Source organism: Pelobates fuscus, chromosome 8 (assembly GCF_036172605.1).
Source record: "Pelobates fuscus isolate aPelFus1 chromosome 8, aPelFus1.pri, whole genome shotgun sequence".
Lineage (NCBI taxonomy): Eukaryota > Metazoa > Chordata > Amphibia > Anura > Pelobatidae > Pelobates > Pelobates fuscus.
This window is the reverse complement of record NC_086324.1, coordinates 156,416,243-156,432,761: the sequence shown is the minus strand read 5'-3', so window position 1 is coordinate 156,432,761 and position 16,519 is coordinate 156,416,243. Positions and strand designations below refer to the sequence as shown.

At 38.4% G+C, this 16,519-nt stretch overlaps 2 protein-coding genes across 3 annotated transcripts in view; one reads left to right on the top strand and one right to left on the bottom strand.

Moving 5' to 3' along the window:
* MEIOB (meiosis specific with OB-fold) overlaps nt 1–1,574 on the top strand; it is a 51,145-nt gene extending 49,571 nt beyond the window's left edge. Inside the window, exon 14 of the mRNA XM_063429538.1 lies at nt 1,476–1,574. Coding sequence (XP_063285608.1) covers nt 1,476–1,574 — 99 coding nt within the window. The remainder of the gene's footprint in view (nt 1–1,475) is intronic.
* A 1,645-nt stretch (nt 1,575–3,219) lies between these two features.
* FAHD1 (fumarylacetoacetate hydrolase domain containing 1) lies at nt 3,220–6,608 on the bottom strand. Of its 2 annotated transcripts, none has more exons than XM_063428953.1 (2): nt 6,387–6,608; nt 3,220–4,322 (listed from the first exon to the last, which is right to left on the bottom strand). In XM_063428953.1, the coding sequence occupies exon 2, from the start codon at nt 4,282–4,284 to the stop codon at nt 3,619–3,621; it is 666 nt and encodes a 221-aa protein (XP_063285023.1). In that variant the 5' UTR covers nt 4,285–4,322; nt 6,387–6,608; the 3' UTR covers nt 3,220–3,618. The 2 variants fall into 2 exon arrangements, with proteins under 2 accessions (XP_063285023.1, XP_063285024.1); XM_063428954.1 differs by having other exon boundaries at nt 6,440–6,608.
* Between the last annotated feature and the right edge of the window lie 9,911 nt (nt 6,609–16,519).

Below are 16,519 nucleotides of genomic sequence, written 5' to 3'. Positions count from 1 at the left end.
TCCAATCACAAGCTTCTCATAAAGAATGTGATTATATATTTTGCAAGCACTCTGGGCCAGCAAGCGGAAGGGAGTGACGTGGAGTGAGTGGGCTGGTAGCTTTTCTTTCTCTCTCTCTTTTTTTTTTTTATAAAAAAAAGACCAATGCTGCTGGTGGAAGCTTAATGTGGGAGGGAGAGCTAGCATCCCCTTGTAAGTTCTCGGTGCACTGACAACAGACGTAATTTATGCACAGAAGTGACATTAGGCAGTCCAGAACAGAGCTCTAGGGCTGCCAATGTCACGTGTGCTGTGAGTGCAGCTAGCCCCCAGCACATAACAGTATCGTTGTATGTGCAGTGTTTCAAGTAGAAACACTGTATATCCAGACTCCTACCACCATGACCACTTCAATCAATGAAGTGGTTATGGTGGTTGGAGTGACCCTTTAATAAAATGCTCATATTGCTTGCTTTGAAATGACATTCAAATTCCAACACAATCAAAAAAAGATAATGCATTCAGAACAGAGGTATGCAACCTTTTAGCAGTATGGTGCCAAAACAAGATCTTGAAGCCCCTTGGTGTGCCGGTCCTATTTTTTTTTTAAAATTGAGTTTTGTATGTTGTCGTATTCTGCTTGTGGTATTTATGGGTGCTGCAGTTGCTTTGGAGAGTTGGGTTTCTGTGTATGTGGGCTGTTATATTGTATAAGTTAATTAACGGTTTGTGGTATTGTGTGTGATACCTATGCATGTGGGCTGTGAATGGGGGCTGCTTATGGATTTGTGTGTGTGGATGATGTCAATTGTGTGTTTGGTGGTGTGTGTGTATGGTTGGGGCTGCTTGTGGTATTGCACGTGAGACTGTTTGTGTGGTTGTGTGCATGTATGTGGATTGTAAGTGGTGTTGTGTTTGTGGGGACTGCGTGTGTTTGTGTGTGGGATGTTTGTAATTTGTAGGAGTGGAAGGTTTATTCTGCAACCCTATGTATTTCTAGCAGTGTGGGTGGCTCCCAGGGGTTCAGTAAGGACCAAACTGGCTAAGTACAGGTCAAGGGTAGGAGCTGCAATAGCTGCTGCAGGCTGCTCTACTGCAGTGCAGATTTCCATTCACAAGTGGTGGGAGGAAGTGATCTGAGATCCCTTGACTACTTTTTGCACTAGCAGATATCTGAAGTTCCACTGGGACTCCTGATAGGCCAGAGCCTGTTTGGCTCTGGCAGCCTTGAGTGCCGTGCAAATGCACCTCGAGTGCCATAGGTTGCTGACCCCTGGATTAGAATAACATATGTCATAGCTACACCTATTGGTCTATTACATAATGGCAATGAGATGAATTAACATTAAATATCCTACAGGTAACTAAAAGGTTCCTGTCTTCTGACTCACGCTGTATATTACATTTGTGTTATGGAAATGAGTGCTATTTTCGGTTATATGGCTTTATTTAATCAATGTTACATTTAATTAACTTTTCAAATTGATTTTTTACAGATATGCATGTCAACATATTCCAGAAGTGGAATGAGAGTTACTGTGCTCTCCTGTAGAATAGCAGACCCTATTGAAGCCTGTAAAAAATTGTGCAGATGAGAAAAAAATGTAAAACAAGTTTTTCAACCAGTTACTGCATCCACATTTTTGATTGATTCAGTCACTTGGTCTTCAAAGTATCACCTCAAGCTGTTTTCAATGATTACACATTCACTAGAACACGTTCTCTAGAATTCTTAACAGAGACTAGGATATTAGAAATATAAGACATGAGCAGCACAAAACACTTATTTATTATAAGTACTTTGCACACATTTGAAATTTTTACTATGAATTACTTTTGGGATTGAAAATAAAATAAACGGTGTTGCTGTATTATTTTTGTTGTTTAGTTATAAATTGGACTTTTTTTTTACATTATGTCAATTTCATACCAATTTGTGCAAATTTATATGGAATTATATTCAAGTGATAGACGAAATGCAAAGAGAAAAATTTACATCTCTGTTTTCATAAACTAAAGATGGTCCTGCGCTCTACTCGCTTTTGGAGTAAGTGCTCATCCATATTTCTTTTTTGTGGTTTTATAGCCTATTCATCTTAGTAAAGAAATGTATTTATATATATATATATATATATATATATATATGTTTACTAGACTTGGAGATTATTTTTGGACCAAACTGCAATCAACTGCGACCAAACGGATTTGAGTTGATAAGGTGTTTGGCAGAATTCAAGAATCCCAAGGTGAAATATACCTGAATAACAGACTAACTAAAATGCACAATGCTAAGCATAAGCATTTTGAAAAAATTGATGGAAAAAATGATTGATGGAAAAAAAAAGGATTAATGATTGCTAGGGGACAGTAGTCACTAAATATTGTTATTATTCACAAATCAAGTAAAAGGGGGGGGGGGAGGAGGAGCAGTAAAAAAAAAAAAACTATAATGATACATTTAAGAAATATATACTGTATAAATATTTTAAAAAAAATTCTGCTCCTACTTTTTTTCCCTTTATTCGTTACTTTATCTCACTTGATCAGTGAAACAAATGGCACTGGAAATGCTCTGAGCAGTGCTGCAACATTTATACACACACACTATCGTTATGCACATATATTGCAACACACTGATCAGCCCACTTTGGCTCCTTCATGGTTTGCTTTATGGAATTAGTTTTCAAATCAACATGCGACCAAATTTCAAGTGTCCCGCAAAATAAAAATCTATCTTTGAAAAACATTATTCGGCAGAACCGAAGTTTCTCGCTGTGCATTAGTCTTATATACAATCTCCACGGAGTGAACTAGGTAGTGAATCTTTCCATAATTGATCTTTCCATAATTGTTTTAAAATTGCCCCTTTGCCCTTCTTATTTGAACCCTGCAGTGCATAGGGTTCACGTTGAGCCCTGCATACAGCTCATTGGCATTGTAAAGCCACTAATTCTAGTTCAGAGAATGAATAATACTTTGAATTCCCAATTACAAGCACGAAAATGCTCCCTAGTGCTAAAATTCTGTATGACTGAATTAATCCATTGTTGGTCCTTGTGGTAGAACAACCATGATGGAACAATTCCATCATAGGCAGCGATGGGATTAAAGGAAAATCCAAACCACTACAACCTCCTGTAGTGGTTCAGGAGCTGGAGTGACTGGCACAGTCCAAGGTAAAAAAAAATAAAAAATAATAAAATAAAAAATAAAATAAGCTATATTATATTATATGCTTGACATCTGCTCTGGCCTTTTAGAAAAACTTACATTCATAGTTAGCTCAACATCAAACCTTTCACATGTGTTCTAAGTGGAGATTAAAAAAAAAAAAAAGTAGCCGTATATGAATATATTGCAGATCATGTACTCCAGATGTAAAAAATACTAAGTTCATTGCTCCACCTTGTGGCTTGTATCATAACTGCATGTTATTTTATAATTTAACTATGATTTGGATCATTTATTTCATTTTATAAAACAAATTAAATCTCAATGTTAAACAAACAAAATCATCGTTATCACATGAACCGCCATAACTCGATGAACTTAGAGAAATCACTGCTACACCTCCTAAACGTTATTGCTTTCCCGAAGCAGCTTTCAATTGGTTATCACATGAACGGACATTTTAAACCGCTAAGACTGTTTCTCAACCTTAAATTTCATACTAATGATATTATCAATTCCTGCCATCATCTCATCGTCTTCCTTGACAGAAGCCACCCCTTTTGGTGTTCCCGTGAGAATGAGATCTCCTTCTTCTAGGGAGATTATTTTACTGATGTAGCTAATTAGAAATGGAATGGAAAAGATCATTGAAGAAGTGTTCCCTTCTTGTCGGAGGCTGTCATTGACCTTTAACCATATGTTCAGATTATGTGGGTCTTGTATTTTGTCTTTGGGGATGAAATCACTGATAGGACACGAGGTGTCAAATGCTTTTGCCAAAGTCCAAGGAAGTCCCTTCTCCTTGCATTTATCCTGTACATCTCGGGCTGTCATGTCTAAACACAAAGCGTAACCGTGTACGTGTTCCATTGCACATGCTTGAGATATGTTTCTTCCTCCTTTTCCAATCACAACCCCTAGTTCCACTTCATGATGAAGATTATTGCTGTAGTATGGCATGATAACTGGAGAACCTTCCTTCACATAGGCTGTTGGTGGTTTAAGAAACAGGACTGGTTCAGTAGGGACTGCATTTTTCAATTCCTTAGCGTGTTCTGCATAGTTTCTTCCAACACAGATTATTTTCCTCCCCCATTCCCAAAATTTACTGAGATTTTTAGGTGATGTCATCATGTGGCAAATAATGTGAAGTCTTCTTGGTAAAAGTGCAACTACAAAACATAAAATAAAACCAAAACAACTGAAATATCCATATTAAAATAATACATAGATGCTTACTCATTAAAAAATAAATAAAATAAAAAAGTCTAAAAAAACATCCTGAAAATGCTTAGGTAATTATTGTCCAATTAACCCCAATACTCCTTAAATGAAACTCCAAGTAGTAAAATTTTCTAGACCTAAACAGAACTCCCCAAAATACCTAGAGACCTGTGTGGGAGTAGACTTTGGTGAAACCTCTGCAAATGTTATCTGGCAAACTGAATAGCTATAACAAGCTCTTAGTGATCCATTCCTATTGAAAGAATAATTTGTTATAAATATAGCAGTATTTAGACTGAGCCTACAGAAAAAGAACATTCTGCCCTTTTACACGCAATGCTTTGGAAAGGACCTAGAAGAGGTGTTTAATTATGTAAGTTAAAAACAAGAAACACTGGTGTAAATGGTCCACTATGAAAGTGCAAAACCTTGAGACTACACATAAATAATTTGGCTTTTGTATCCCTCACTCCCCCCTATATAATTTTCCAATTGACTGCAGCTACTTCAATCCATATAACTTGAAGACGTCAGTCAAATTGTGGCACATGTAGGCAATCACTGGTACTCCAGATATTGTGGACTACATCTCCCGTAATGCTCCTACAGCCATGATGCTTGAAAAGCATCAAGAGATATGTAGTCTACATCTGGAGTGCCTGATATTTTCTACCCATGAAAAGCATCAAGAGATATGTAGTCTACATCTGGAGTGCCTGATATTTTCTACCCATGAACAATGGGCTTTGAATCACAGCCACCAGTCAATACAGCCTTGTAACTCTCAAAAGAATGATCTGACATGGTCACTGGTATAATCACACTATCAGCAGGACAAGTCTACGAACTGTAAGGTGAAACGATTGTTCTAATGTTTATTTACAGCCCAAGATGACAGAATGACAGAAAATAAACCCCATTTCCATCTGTGGCTTACAGAATCCGTGGTCCTGGAAGGGGTGGGACTATTCCTGGTACAATGCACCAATAAATGGTGATTAAATGGCATTACTTGTGACCGAGTTTATTTCTATTGTCTCTCCCAATTGCAGGGAGCAAGAGGTCAGTAATTCTGGCACTATTTTTTTTATGATACTACACCCCTGACTCTCTGCAAGAATTAAAAATAAAACAGCACTGTGATATGACCATCACATCTCTGCCCCCTTTAAAGGTGCTATGCAAGTTAAAGAAGGAATACCGTAAAGGTCATCGACTTTAGGATCTCTTGCGATCTTTACTAAGCTACAAGGTATGAACCTTCCCAGTCTCTCAGTATGGTAGAAAGAGGGAAGGGGTCTGTATAAGGTTTTCAAAGAGGGTAGAAGTATTAGGTCTGTGTACTGAAGACATTTATAAGCCTGCCCACTTGGCGCAGTGACGTCAAAGGTTAACATTTACTTCCTTTTTTTGCTGTTCAACCTTAGACCAACTTGTATGCGCTGCATGTGCTCACAGATCACTGCACGCAGTCCAGTGTTCACTAAACTAGGCGGTGAGTTGGCTGAAAACAGGCTTGGCATGGGTTATTGAGCATATATACTCATTCTATGTGATGAGTCTAACTGCTACTGAGGATATAAAATGAATACACCATACATTTCTTATAGTCAAATGTTTATGGGATAAGAATAAAATATATATACTAGAATGATAAACTACTGATTGGTGGTTAGTCAGGGATCTGCCTTCTGCAGTACTGTCCTGTTTTTATTTTATTATAATGCATTGAAATAGATGTGCAACAACTGTATACTGCTTCCCTTTAATCACCATTTAATGCTGATTATATTAACATTTTTAATAAACACATACAGTCTGTAGCTCTCTCTATAACCAAGAGCATTGCTGCTGCTTATTTTAATATGATAATATTCCTACTAAAATAGTATGACTTTTTAGCCTCCTTTCATAAAACGTTGCAGGTTCTGTAATAGCTGTGTGGATATAATATCCCATATATTAATATATACTAATAAAGTAAAGCACACTACAGATCTCCTGCTGCTTACCTCTCAGGGCACAGAAAGAAACAGGAAGTCATTTACAGGGAGGTCAAACTCACATGGTGATCATTGCAGACAAAGTGATCCTATTGGACTGAGGGCACATAGTGAACTCTGCTCGTCAAAGTGAAAGGAATAGGTTAATACTGAGCCACTGATACATTGTACAACACATTGGAACACTGCGTATCTGTAACATACATAGCACAATCGACGCCCCGCCTCCTGCTGTCATAATCGCCGCCATACTTGAACCGGGCAGAAAGGGAAATGACCCAGTGCGCAGGCGCGTGTAAACCGTCCTTTTTACTTGCAAAAGAGAGAAATTGCGCCTTCTCCTTAGCATTGTTGCTCACAGCATCGCCCATTGTGCGCTTCCCATTAAATATGATTCAAATTAAATTCCACAAGAGCTTTAGAAACTTTACAAAACTTTATTTTTTTTAAATTTGTTTATATAATGCCTGTACATAGAACTAGCAGAATAATAATTCATGTTTTTATTATTGTGTATTAAAGGTGTTTTTTTGCTGTTAGTGAAATCGTAGCCCAATTATTCAAAGCATACTTACTGAAAACAGTGGATATTGCTGGTTAGTAGTTAGTTATTGTAACATGTTACTAGATGTTCATGTGACAAGCAAAATAAGTTTATTTTTACTGCTAGTAAGGTTACAGACACATTAAGTCTGTAGCACTGTATAAAGAAGGGCGCAGGGCATTAAATTAGAGCCCACAAACATATCAACCTACCATTACTTTAAAAAGATTCCTAAAAAAAAAAGAGAGGGGTCGGAGCTTGCTACCACACTGAACCAGACACCATTTCTAGTAGCTCCCGTCAAACCTTTAGAATCCTGGTGATATCAGTGAAACTGACACCCATTCAGCCTAGCGAACCACACAACCTGAACCAGCACAGCAAGCCGCATCGATAGATGCCATTCTTTCAGGCTCAAAATCTGCCCATGCGGAACCGCAAATCTGGGGCCTACCTCGCGCCCACGATCCGGGACCTTGAGGAACACACACACACACACACACACACACACACTACATTCACTAAACACACTCTGCACTACACATACTCACACTACATTCACTAAACACACTGCACTCACTACAAACACTACATTCACTAAACACACTCTGCACTACACACACACTACATTCACTAAACACACTTTGCACTACACACACTGCATTCACTTTACACATGTTGCACTCACTACAAACATACTACATTCACTACAAACACACTACATGCTCTATACACACTACATTTACTATGCACACTACATCCACTACAAAAACACACACTCTGCATTCACTATACACACCTACATTCACTATACACAATGCATCCATGACACACATACTGCATCCACTATACACACTGCATCCATGACACATATACCGCATCCACTACACACATTCTACATCCACTATACACACTGCATCCATGACACACACACACACACTTCATCCTTGTGGGCAGACTCGGGGATGGCCCTAGGGTCCCAGATCTTGAGCTGTGCCAGGGGCCCTAAAATTTCTGATGGCAGCCCTGCTCAGCAGTCTGTGTGTGTGTGTATGGACTCAGCAGTCTGTGTGTCTGTGTGTGTGTATGGACTTAGCAGTCTGTGTATGTGTGTGTGTATGGACTCAGCAGTCTGTGTATGTGTGTGTGTATGGACTCAGCAGTCTGTGTATGTGTGTGTGTATGGACTCAGCAGTCTGTGTGTCTGGACTCAGCAGTATGTGTGTCTGTATGGAATCAGCAGTCTGTGTGTGTCTGTGTGTAAGGATTCAGCAGTGTGTGTGTGTGTGTGTGTGTGTGTGTATGGACAGCACTCTGTGTGTGTGTGTGTATGAACTCAGCAGTCTGTGGGTGTGTGTATATGGACTCAGCAGTCTGTGTGTATGGACTAAGCAGTCTGTATGTGTGTATGGACTCAGCAGTCTGTGTGTGTGTATGGATTCAGCAGTGTGTGTGTGTGGACTCAGCACTCTCTCTGTGTGTGTGTGTGTGTGTACTCAGCAGTAAATGTGTGTGTATGAACTCAGCAGTCTGTGTGTGTGTGTGTGTGTATGGACTCAGCAGTCTGTGTATGTGTGTGTGTATGGACTTAGCAGTCTGTGTATCTGTGTATGTGTATGGACTTAGCAGTCTGTGTATCTGTGTATGGACTTAGCAGTCTGTGTATCTGTGTGTGTGTGTGTGTGTGTGTCTGTGTGTATGGACTCAGCAGTCTATCAATAATTAAAATTTTTATTCCTGTGAGTTGTTGTGTAGGAAGGGCCCCAGTGCACTGCTTTGCCCGGGGGCCCTTAACACTGTTAAGATGGTACTGCTTGTGTGTGTCAGTGAGCTTCTATTTATTGAGCATGTGTGTGTCCCTGAACTTCTTTGTAGTGAGCCTTGTGTTTATACAAGTGAGTTTGTCTGTAGTAAGCCTGTGTGCGAGTCAGATAGTTTTTTGTCTGTCAGTGAGCTTGTGTGCTCACTGTACTATATATATATATATATATTGACCTGTAGGAATGGCATACATTTTTTTTCCAGGGCTGCTTTCCAGTTTGGCTCTGCCAGCGAGTGCGCTTTACCGCTGAATCATCTGTGTGAGCTGCCGCACACTTTAGCCCTGTTACACGCATCTGGGAGCTGCTGTTGACAGGTACTTGTAGTCTAGAGATTGGGACATGGGGTATATGCTCAGCTATCTGTATAATACTATAGTGCTGTTCTCTGTATAATACAGGTCTGTGTCTGTATAATATCCTGGGACAATCAGTGTTCCCTGTATAGTGCTGCTCTCTGTCTTGGGATATTATACACAAACAGATCTGTATTTACAGAGAGCAGCACTATACAGGGAGCACTGACTGTCCCAGGATATTATACACACAGCCATGTATTATACAGAGAGCAACACTATACAGGGAGCACTGACTGTCCAAGGATATTATACACACAGCCATGTATTATACAGAGAGCAACACTATACAGGGTGCACTGACTGTCCCAGGATATTATACACACAGCCATGTATTATACAGAGAGCAACACTATACAGGGAGCACTGACTGTCCCAGGATATTATACACACAGCCATGTATTATACAGAGAGCAACACTATACAGGGTGCACTGACTGTCCCAGGATATTATACACACAGCCATGTATTATACAGAGAGCAACACTATACAGGGAATGTGGTGGAATCTCGGTAAAAATAAATTTAGTAGGCCGAGATTACCACGTGGCATGTGTACGTGCATATGCTGACGTATCGATCAGTTGGTTGCACGTGGCAAGATACGATCAGTAGTGTACGGAGCATGTGCAAGAATACAGGATATAGTATTCCCCTCCTCCATTGTGCTGGACAGGCCATGCGGTCAAACAGGAAGTTAATTCTTATTTGTGTTGATTGGTTAAGAGAATGTGCGGGTGGAGCTTAATATGGGAGGAGTTATGTGCCTATATAAGGAGCCTGCACTATTGTCCGGGGCTCAGAACTTGCTGTATTTTGGTGACATTAGTCCCTCTGAGTCCCGATCGGTGATCCAATAAAGAATCTCTTCCTTCCTGAAGAAACCTGTGTCCATCTCTCTGTGCTTGGCTTCCGTCAGTTTCTCCGGTATCAGGAGCACTGACTGTCCCAGGATATTATACACACAGCCATGTAATATACAGAGAGCAACACTATACAGGGAGCACTGACTGTCTGTCCCAGGATATTATACACAGAGCCATGTAATATACAGAGAGCAACACTATACAGGGAGCACTGACTGTCCCGGGATATTATACACACAACCATGTATTATACAGAGAGCAACACTATACAGGGAACACTGACTGTCCCAGGATATTATACACACATCCATGTATTATACAGAGGGCAGCACTGTACAGGGAGCGCTGAATGTCCCAATGTCTCAAATGTTGGCAACTATGGCACTATATCAAGGGAAATGTTTATTTTTTTTAATAATCCCTGGTGGAAAATAATGAATCCTCCACCAGGGATTATTAAAAAAAAACAACAAAAAACAACACATTGTGTCGGGGGCGGGGCTTAACATGCAGCAGGGGCGGGGTCAAACTGCGGCGAGGGCGGGGTTAAATGTGCCCCCTACTTTTGTCCCTGGCCCACCATGTGCCCCCCTTAAAAATGAATCCTAGAGGCGCCACTGAATTAGGGAGCTATCTACTAAGTGGCTGCAAGATGCAGCCGCAGCACGGATCGGAATTTCATTAATTTGAATGAAATTTCGAACCGACCTAAAAGTACCGGTTGTCATCCTAACATGAATGAACAAACTGTTCTCATTCGGTTAGGGTGAAAATCGGTAGTTTCGCCAGTGTTCTGTCTAAATGACAGGACGTTCGGTAAAAGTGAAAGGAGGCATGGTGAAATCAAGGAGGAAAGGTGAGAATTGTGGGAAAATTTCTCTGACCACAGGAAATGGAGCACACTTTGCTCCTCCGCTGGTCATGCGTGGGAAATATACATAAGACAAAATAGTCCCTACTTTTTTTTTTTTTTTTTAATATTTCTTTATTCAAAAAAGTTTTCACATTTTATATTACAATACAATTCAAAACATACATTATACACATACATATTGCATATTGCCCCAAATGCTATAAATAGATCCTACTATATAAAAAGAATGCATTCATTAAGGAGCAACAAGCCATCCCCCACATAGACACAAAAAAAAAAAAAAAAAAAAAAAAAAAAAAAAAAAAAAAAAATTAACTGAGGAAGTCGTTATTATGTTATATACCCAAAGTCTGTGGAAATATGATAGGGAGTATATCCCTAGAAGATGACCACAGACTAAAAAAGCTATTGTCCATACAAGTATATCTACTGAGTGATTTGGGCAACTCCTTCAGACCCCCGTCCCCTCCCCCAGCACATGAAAAATTTATAAGTTGCCATATAGTAGGGAACAGGTGTTTAACCAAGATGAATACCAGTCTCTTTTTTTTGAGGCCAGTGACCAGGTATTAAGAATATCATTTTCCATTGTTAATTGAAGTTTAACTTGTTTAATTAGAGAGGCCTTCTGGAAAGGCTCGGAAGATTTCCATTGTCTTGCAATGGTAACTTTGGCTGCAATAAAGCAGTGAGTAGCTAAACATCTATATTTACTTGATTTGAAAGGCCAATTCAAATGCAGGAGGGCCGAGGCTGGATTTTTGTTTATATCATTAAACGAAGCCTCATTCATTGATATTTCCGAAAAGATATTGAAGGTCCAGGCCCATACTGGCTTAAGTGCTGGGCAATACCACCAAATATGAATATATGTGCCTGAATAGGTGCCACATCTCCAGCAAGTTGAGTCTTGAGAAGTGTACATTTTAGCCAACCTTGTTGGAGTATAATACCACCTATATAAAAGCTTAAAGTGGCACTCAGTCAGGTTCAATCCATGAACAAATTTGTTTACCCAAATTAAGGAGGAAAACCAGTCGTTTGGGGAGATCGCTAGATTAAGTTCCTTTTCCCATATTTTAACCAGTCTATGCGGGAAGGGATCTAAGCCTTTAAGTAGCGAGTTGGCAACCGAGATAATCTTGGGTACAGTTTGAAAAGAGAATAGAGTTTGCAGCTCTTTAACACATGGGAATGAAGATTGAACAACATGTTTCTGGATATAGTGTTTGATACGAAAGTAAGTAAATATTTCTTTAGGTGGAATATGCAGATTATCTACCAACTGTTGAAAGGGTAAAATATTATCACCCTGCATAATATCCGCTATGGTTAAAGTGTCCTTATTAGGCCAGTGTCTCAATGATAAATCTTCTACATTAGCTTCTAATATATTTAGTTTGCAGGTTCTAAGGATTCGGTTGGTTAAACCCAAGATTTTCTTGATTTCTGTCCATATTTCCAAAGTGTGGGCCAGCGATATTGGGGAGTACGGTAGCACTCTCGAGAGCTTACCAGTATCTGACCAGATATAGGAATAAAGACTAGAAGCGTGTATAGCTTCGGATTCCATTTTATACCAGGGTTCAGTAAAAAATTGTGGTTCTTGTAAAATGTAAATGTGTCGTATAATGTTCGCATGATAAAGATTTATGATATTTGGGAAGTTTAGCCCTCCCTGGGACAGTTTTCTTGAAATATTTTTTTGACTTATTCTAGGCTTTTTATTGTTCCAGATGAATTTATTAATAGCCGATTGGATCATTAAAAGCCAACTTTTAGGGATTTTGAGAGGGACCATTGAAAACAGATACAGCCATTTCGGTAAAATATAGGAGTTAATAATATTGATTCTACCTGTCCATAAGGTCTCGAGGTTTTTCCATTTTTTTAAATTTTGATTCATATCTTTCATTAAGTACATTACATTCCTCTCCATTATGTGCGAGGCATTTGCTGGAAAACTAAGACCCAGATAATTAATTTCTGTGTCAGTCCAAATAAACTGGTATTTTTGGGATAGTGTTTCAACCTGTGTCGAAGATAAATTGATGGTTAAAGCTGTGGATTTAGATACATTTAACTTGAAATTAGAAATATTAGAAAATGTATCTATTTCTTTCATGAGTGCGGCTAATGATTCCTCCGGAGATATGAGAATAACCAGGGCGTCGTCCGCGTATAGTGCAATCTTTATCTCCTGAGTTTTAGTGGGGACCCCCTTAATTAAATGGTTGTTTCTAATGTTAACCGCAAAAGGTTCGAGAGAAAGAATATATAAAATCGGTGACAGGGGACACCCCTGTCTTGTACCGTTTTTAAGATCGAACCAGGACGAAGTAATATTGGGACCTACAGTTCTGGCCGAGGGGGAAGAGTACAGTACCATAATTGCAGTATATATCCAACCTTTAAAGCCGTATGCCTTAAGGAGTTCTCTAAGGTAGTCCCACCCGACCCTGTCAAACGCTTTTTCTGCATCCAGAGACAGGGCCAGGAGGGGCTCCTTATGGTCTTTTGCTGAACCGATAACATCTATAAGCTTTCGAGTATTATTTGATGCCCATCTTCCGGGGATAAACCCTATTTGATCTGGGTGGATCAGTTTTGTAATGACCGATTTCAATCTCTCAGCAATAATGGCGGAATATATTTTCATATCTACATTGATTAATGCGATCGGTCTGTAGTTTCTTGGGTCCCTACTATCTTTACCAGATTTTAAAATTGGGACGATATTTGATTGTAATAATTCCTTAGGTATGGCCTCATTTTCTGCAAGTTGATTAAACATTTCCATAAGAGGTTTTAAAAGATAGGATTTCATATATTTGTAATATAAGTTTGAAAAACCATCAGGGCCTGGGGTTTTATTTGTAGCTAATCTCTCAATTTGAAATTGTACTTCTTCGGTTGAAATCTTTCTATTTAAATTGGTCAAATCCTGGGAAGAAATTCTCGGCAATTGGGAATTTAATAAATATTCCTTGATGTCTTTGGTTTCTGGGGATAGCCTTAGATTGTAAAGGTCTTGGTAAAACTGGTTAAACTTTTGTCCAATCTCAGATGGAGTGGAGTATACAATGTGGTCAACCACCAGCTTTTCTACCCTGTTTTTTGCTTGTTGGTTGCGTAATCTCCTAGTTAGACCTTTACTCGCTCTGTTACCCGAGACGTAATGATTTAATTTTAGTTTATATATATTTTGCTTAATTTTTTCCTCTTCTTTTAAGTTAATTTGAGTTTGTAAAATTTTTAATTGGGTTCTCAACTCCGGAGAAGATTTTAATTTATTCTTTTTAGAGCATGAGTAGAATTCAATATATAAGTCAGGCAGTATTGTGCCGTTCTTTTTCTTAAGGAAGTGGTCTATTTTAATTAGATAGCCCCTCATTACCGATTTATGCGTGCACCAATTTATTAACGGAGAGGTATCTCCCGGGTTGTTTTCTGCCCAAAAATATTTCAATAATTTGGTGAGGTCCTCCCTATTACTAGGGTCTTTTAAAATGTTATCGTTTAGTCTCCAAGTATTACGATGTAGAGGGGGAGAATCCCCGAGATCAAATAGGACGAAACTATGGTCTGACCAAGTGTTTTCCCTTAGATTAATATGGTTAAAGAGCGGGATGGTGTTGGCATTTGTTAAGCAAAAATCTATCCGGGAGTAAGTACCATACACCCCGGATAGATGGGAAAAATCTTTTTCAGAAGGGTGTAATAGTCTCCACATATCGTATAGATTATATTGTTTACAAATATTATTCAATTTTTTTGCTTGTTTGATAGCTCCTTTGTTGTTTGATAAGGGAGATAAAAAAGTTCTATCCATAGCTGGATCACTAACACAGTTAAAGTCCCCGGCAATGATCAAATGTCCCCTGCAGATTTTATCAACTTTGTCCATTATCAGGGAAAATTTGGTCATTGGGTCGACATTAGGTAAATAGACATTAACCAGAGTAAAAACTCTATCATCAATCTTACATAATAGAATAATGAACCTCGCTTCTAAATCCAATTCAATATGGAGAATATCCAAGTTAATATCTTTTCTGAATATAATTGCCACACCTCTTTTTTTTTTTTCTGTTAGTGAGGCGTGAATCACCGTTGCAAAATTTTCTCCACCCCAAGTTTGTTTAGTGTCTTTAAGCCAGTGCGTTTCTTGTAGAAACGCTACCTGTATGTTTAGTTTCATCAGCGAATCATACAGTCTGTGCCTTTTCTTATTTGTATTAAGCCCCTGGACATTCAGGGATAAAAAGTTCAACATAGAAATACATATAGACAATATTTTTTAACTTCCTGAAAAAAACAAAACCAAAAATAACTTGTCACACTATCATTAAAATAAAAAAAGGAAATACGACACCCAACATGTATACCATCAGATGGGGGGCACTGAATAAGCCCCCCATCTACATTCAACCGTTTAGGTAAAAACCTAATGCTATTGTAGTCATTGAAAGCCATATAGGTACAATGAAAATCGAGTAGCATAGCTACACAAGAGGGGAACCCTGAACCATGCCTGAGTTAGAAACCAGCCCCTGAATTGCCCTCCCTTTATTGTGTTGCTTCTCTCCCATTATATAGCAGGGGGAGGGAGACAATGAGAGGGAAAGAGAGAGAGAAAAAAAAAAAAAAAAAAAAAAAAAAAAAAAAAAAAAAAAAAAAAAGAAAAATAAAATTAAAAAAAAAAAAAAAAAAAAAAAAAAAAAAAAAATATCCCCAAATTTTTATTTAATTTGTAAATATCTTAATTAGTCTATCATTATTTATACATAGTGCACACAATAAGCATATTTTGTGTGTAAACGTTAATTGCTAGTGACTTAAGCTTGTGGAGAAATTAGTGAATTTGTGGTGAATTATCTCACTTGGGACAACTCCCTAGTGTTAGCTTTTAAAGTGTTAATTGTTTAGCAGCAGTTTTACATAAGACCTATAGAGTGATAGTGAGTTTAGTTAGACATGGGTATCCTTCTACTAATACAACACCTATAGGATACCTATGGTGACTAATTTATATTTTTAATACATTAATACATTATGCAATATGTGAGCACAAAAAGTGATATCCTATGTTATTTCCCCCTTTTCTTTCCCTTTTTCTTCCCCTTCTCTCTTCCTTCCCCCTTCCGGGTGGTTTTGCCCACGAATATAGAATAAGGGCAAAAAAAAAAAAAAAAAAAAAAAAAAAAAAAAAAAAAAAAAAAAAAAAAAAGGCAGAGCATTCTTTTATCTATCAATACCTTAATCTCAATGCCTATAATATATGTCTAATCTGTTCTTGCAATTGCTATATAATGTGTTACATTTGTATTTACATTCACAAATATGTAACATATACCACCGCCTAGGGCGTTGAGAACAGCATTACCTGTCCCTTTCTCTCTTTTTTTCCCCTTTTTTCTTTTTCTTTTTTCTTTTTTCTTTTTTTTCAAAATAGTCCCTACTTTATCTTCTGTTTTAAAGAAAACTAGAGCAGACAGAAAGACATGAAGAACAGATCAGGGAAAGGTAAGTTCGGCATGACAGTGCCGCTTTAAGTAAACATACATGACACTTATGTTTGCTCCATTTCCCATTGCGGACTCTGTCATATTCCATTGGTGTGAATTCTTCTTCACAACGCCAATGCGCAACGCATCACACAAGTTAAAACTATTTACATAT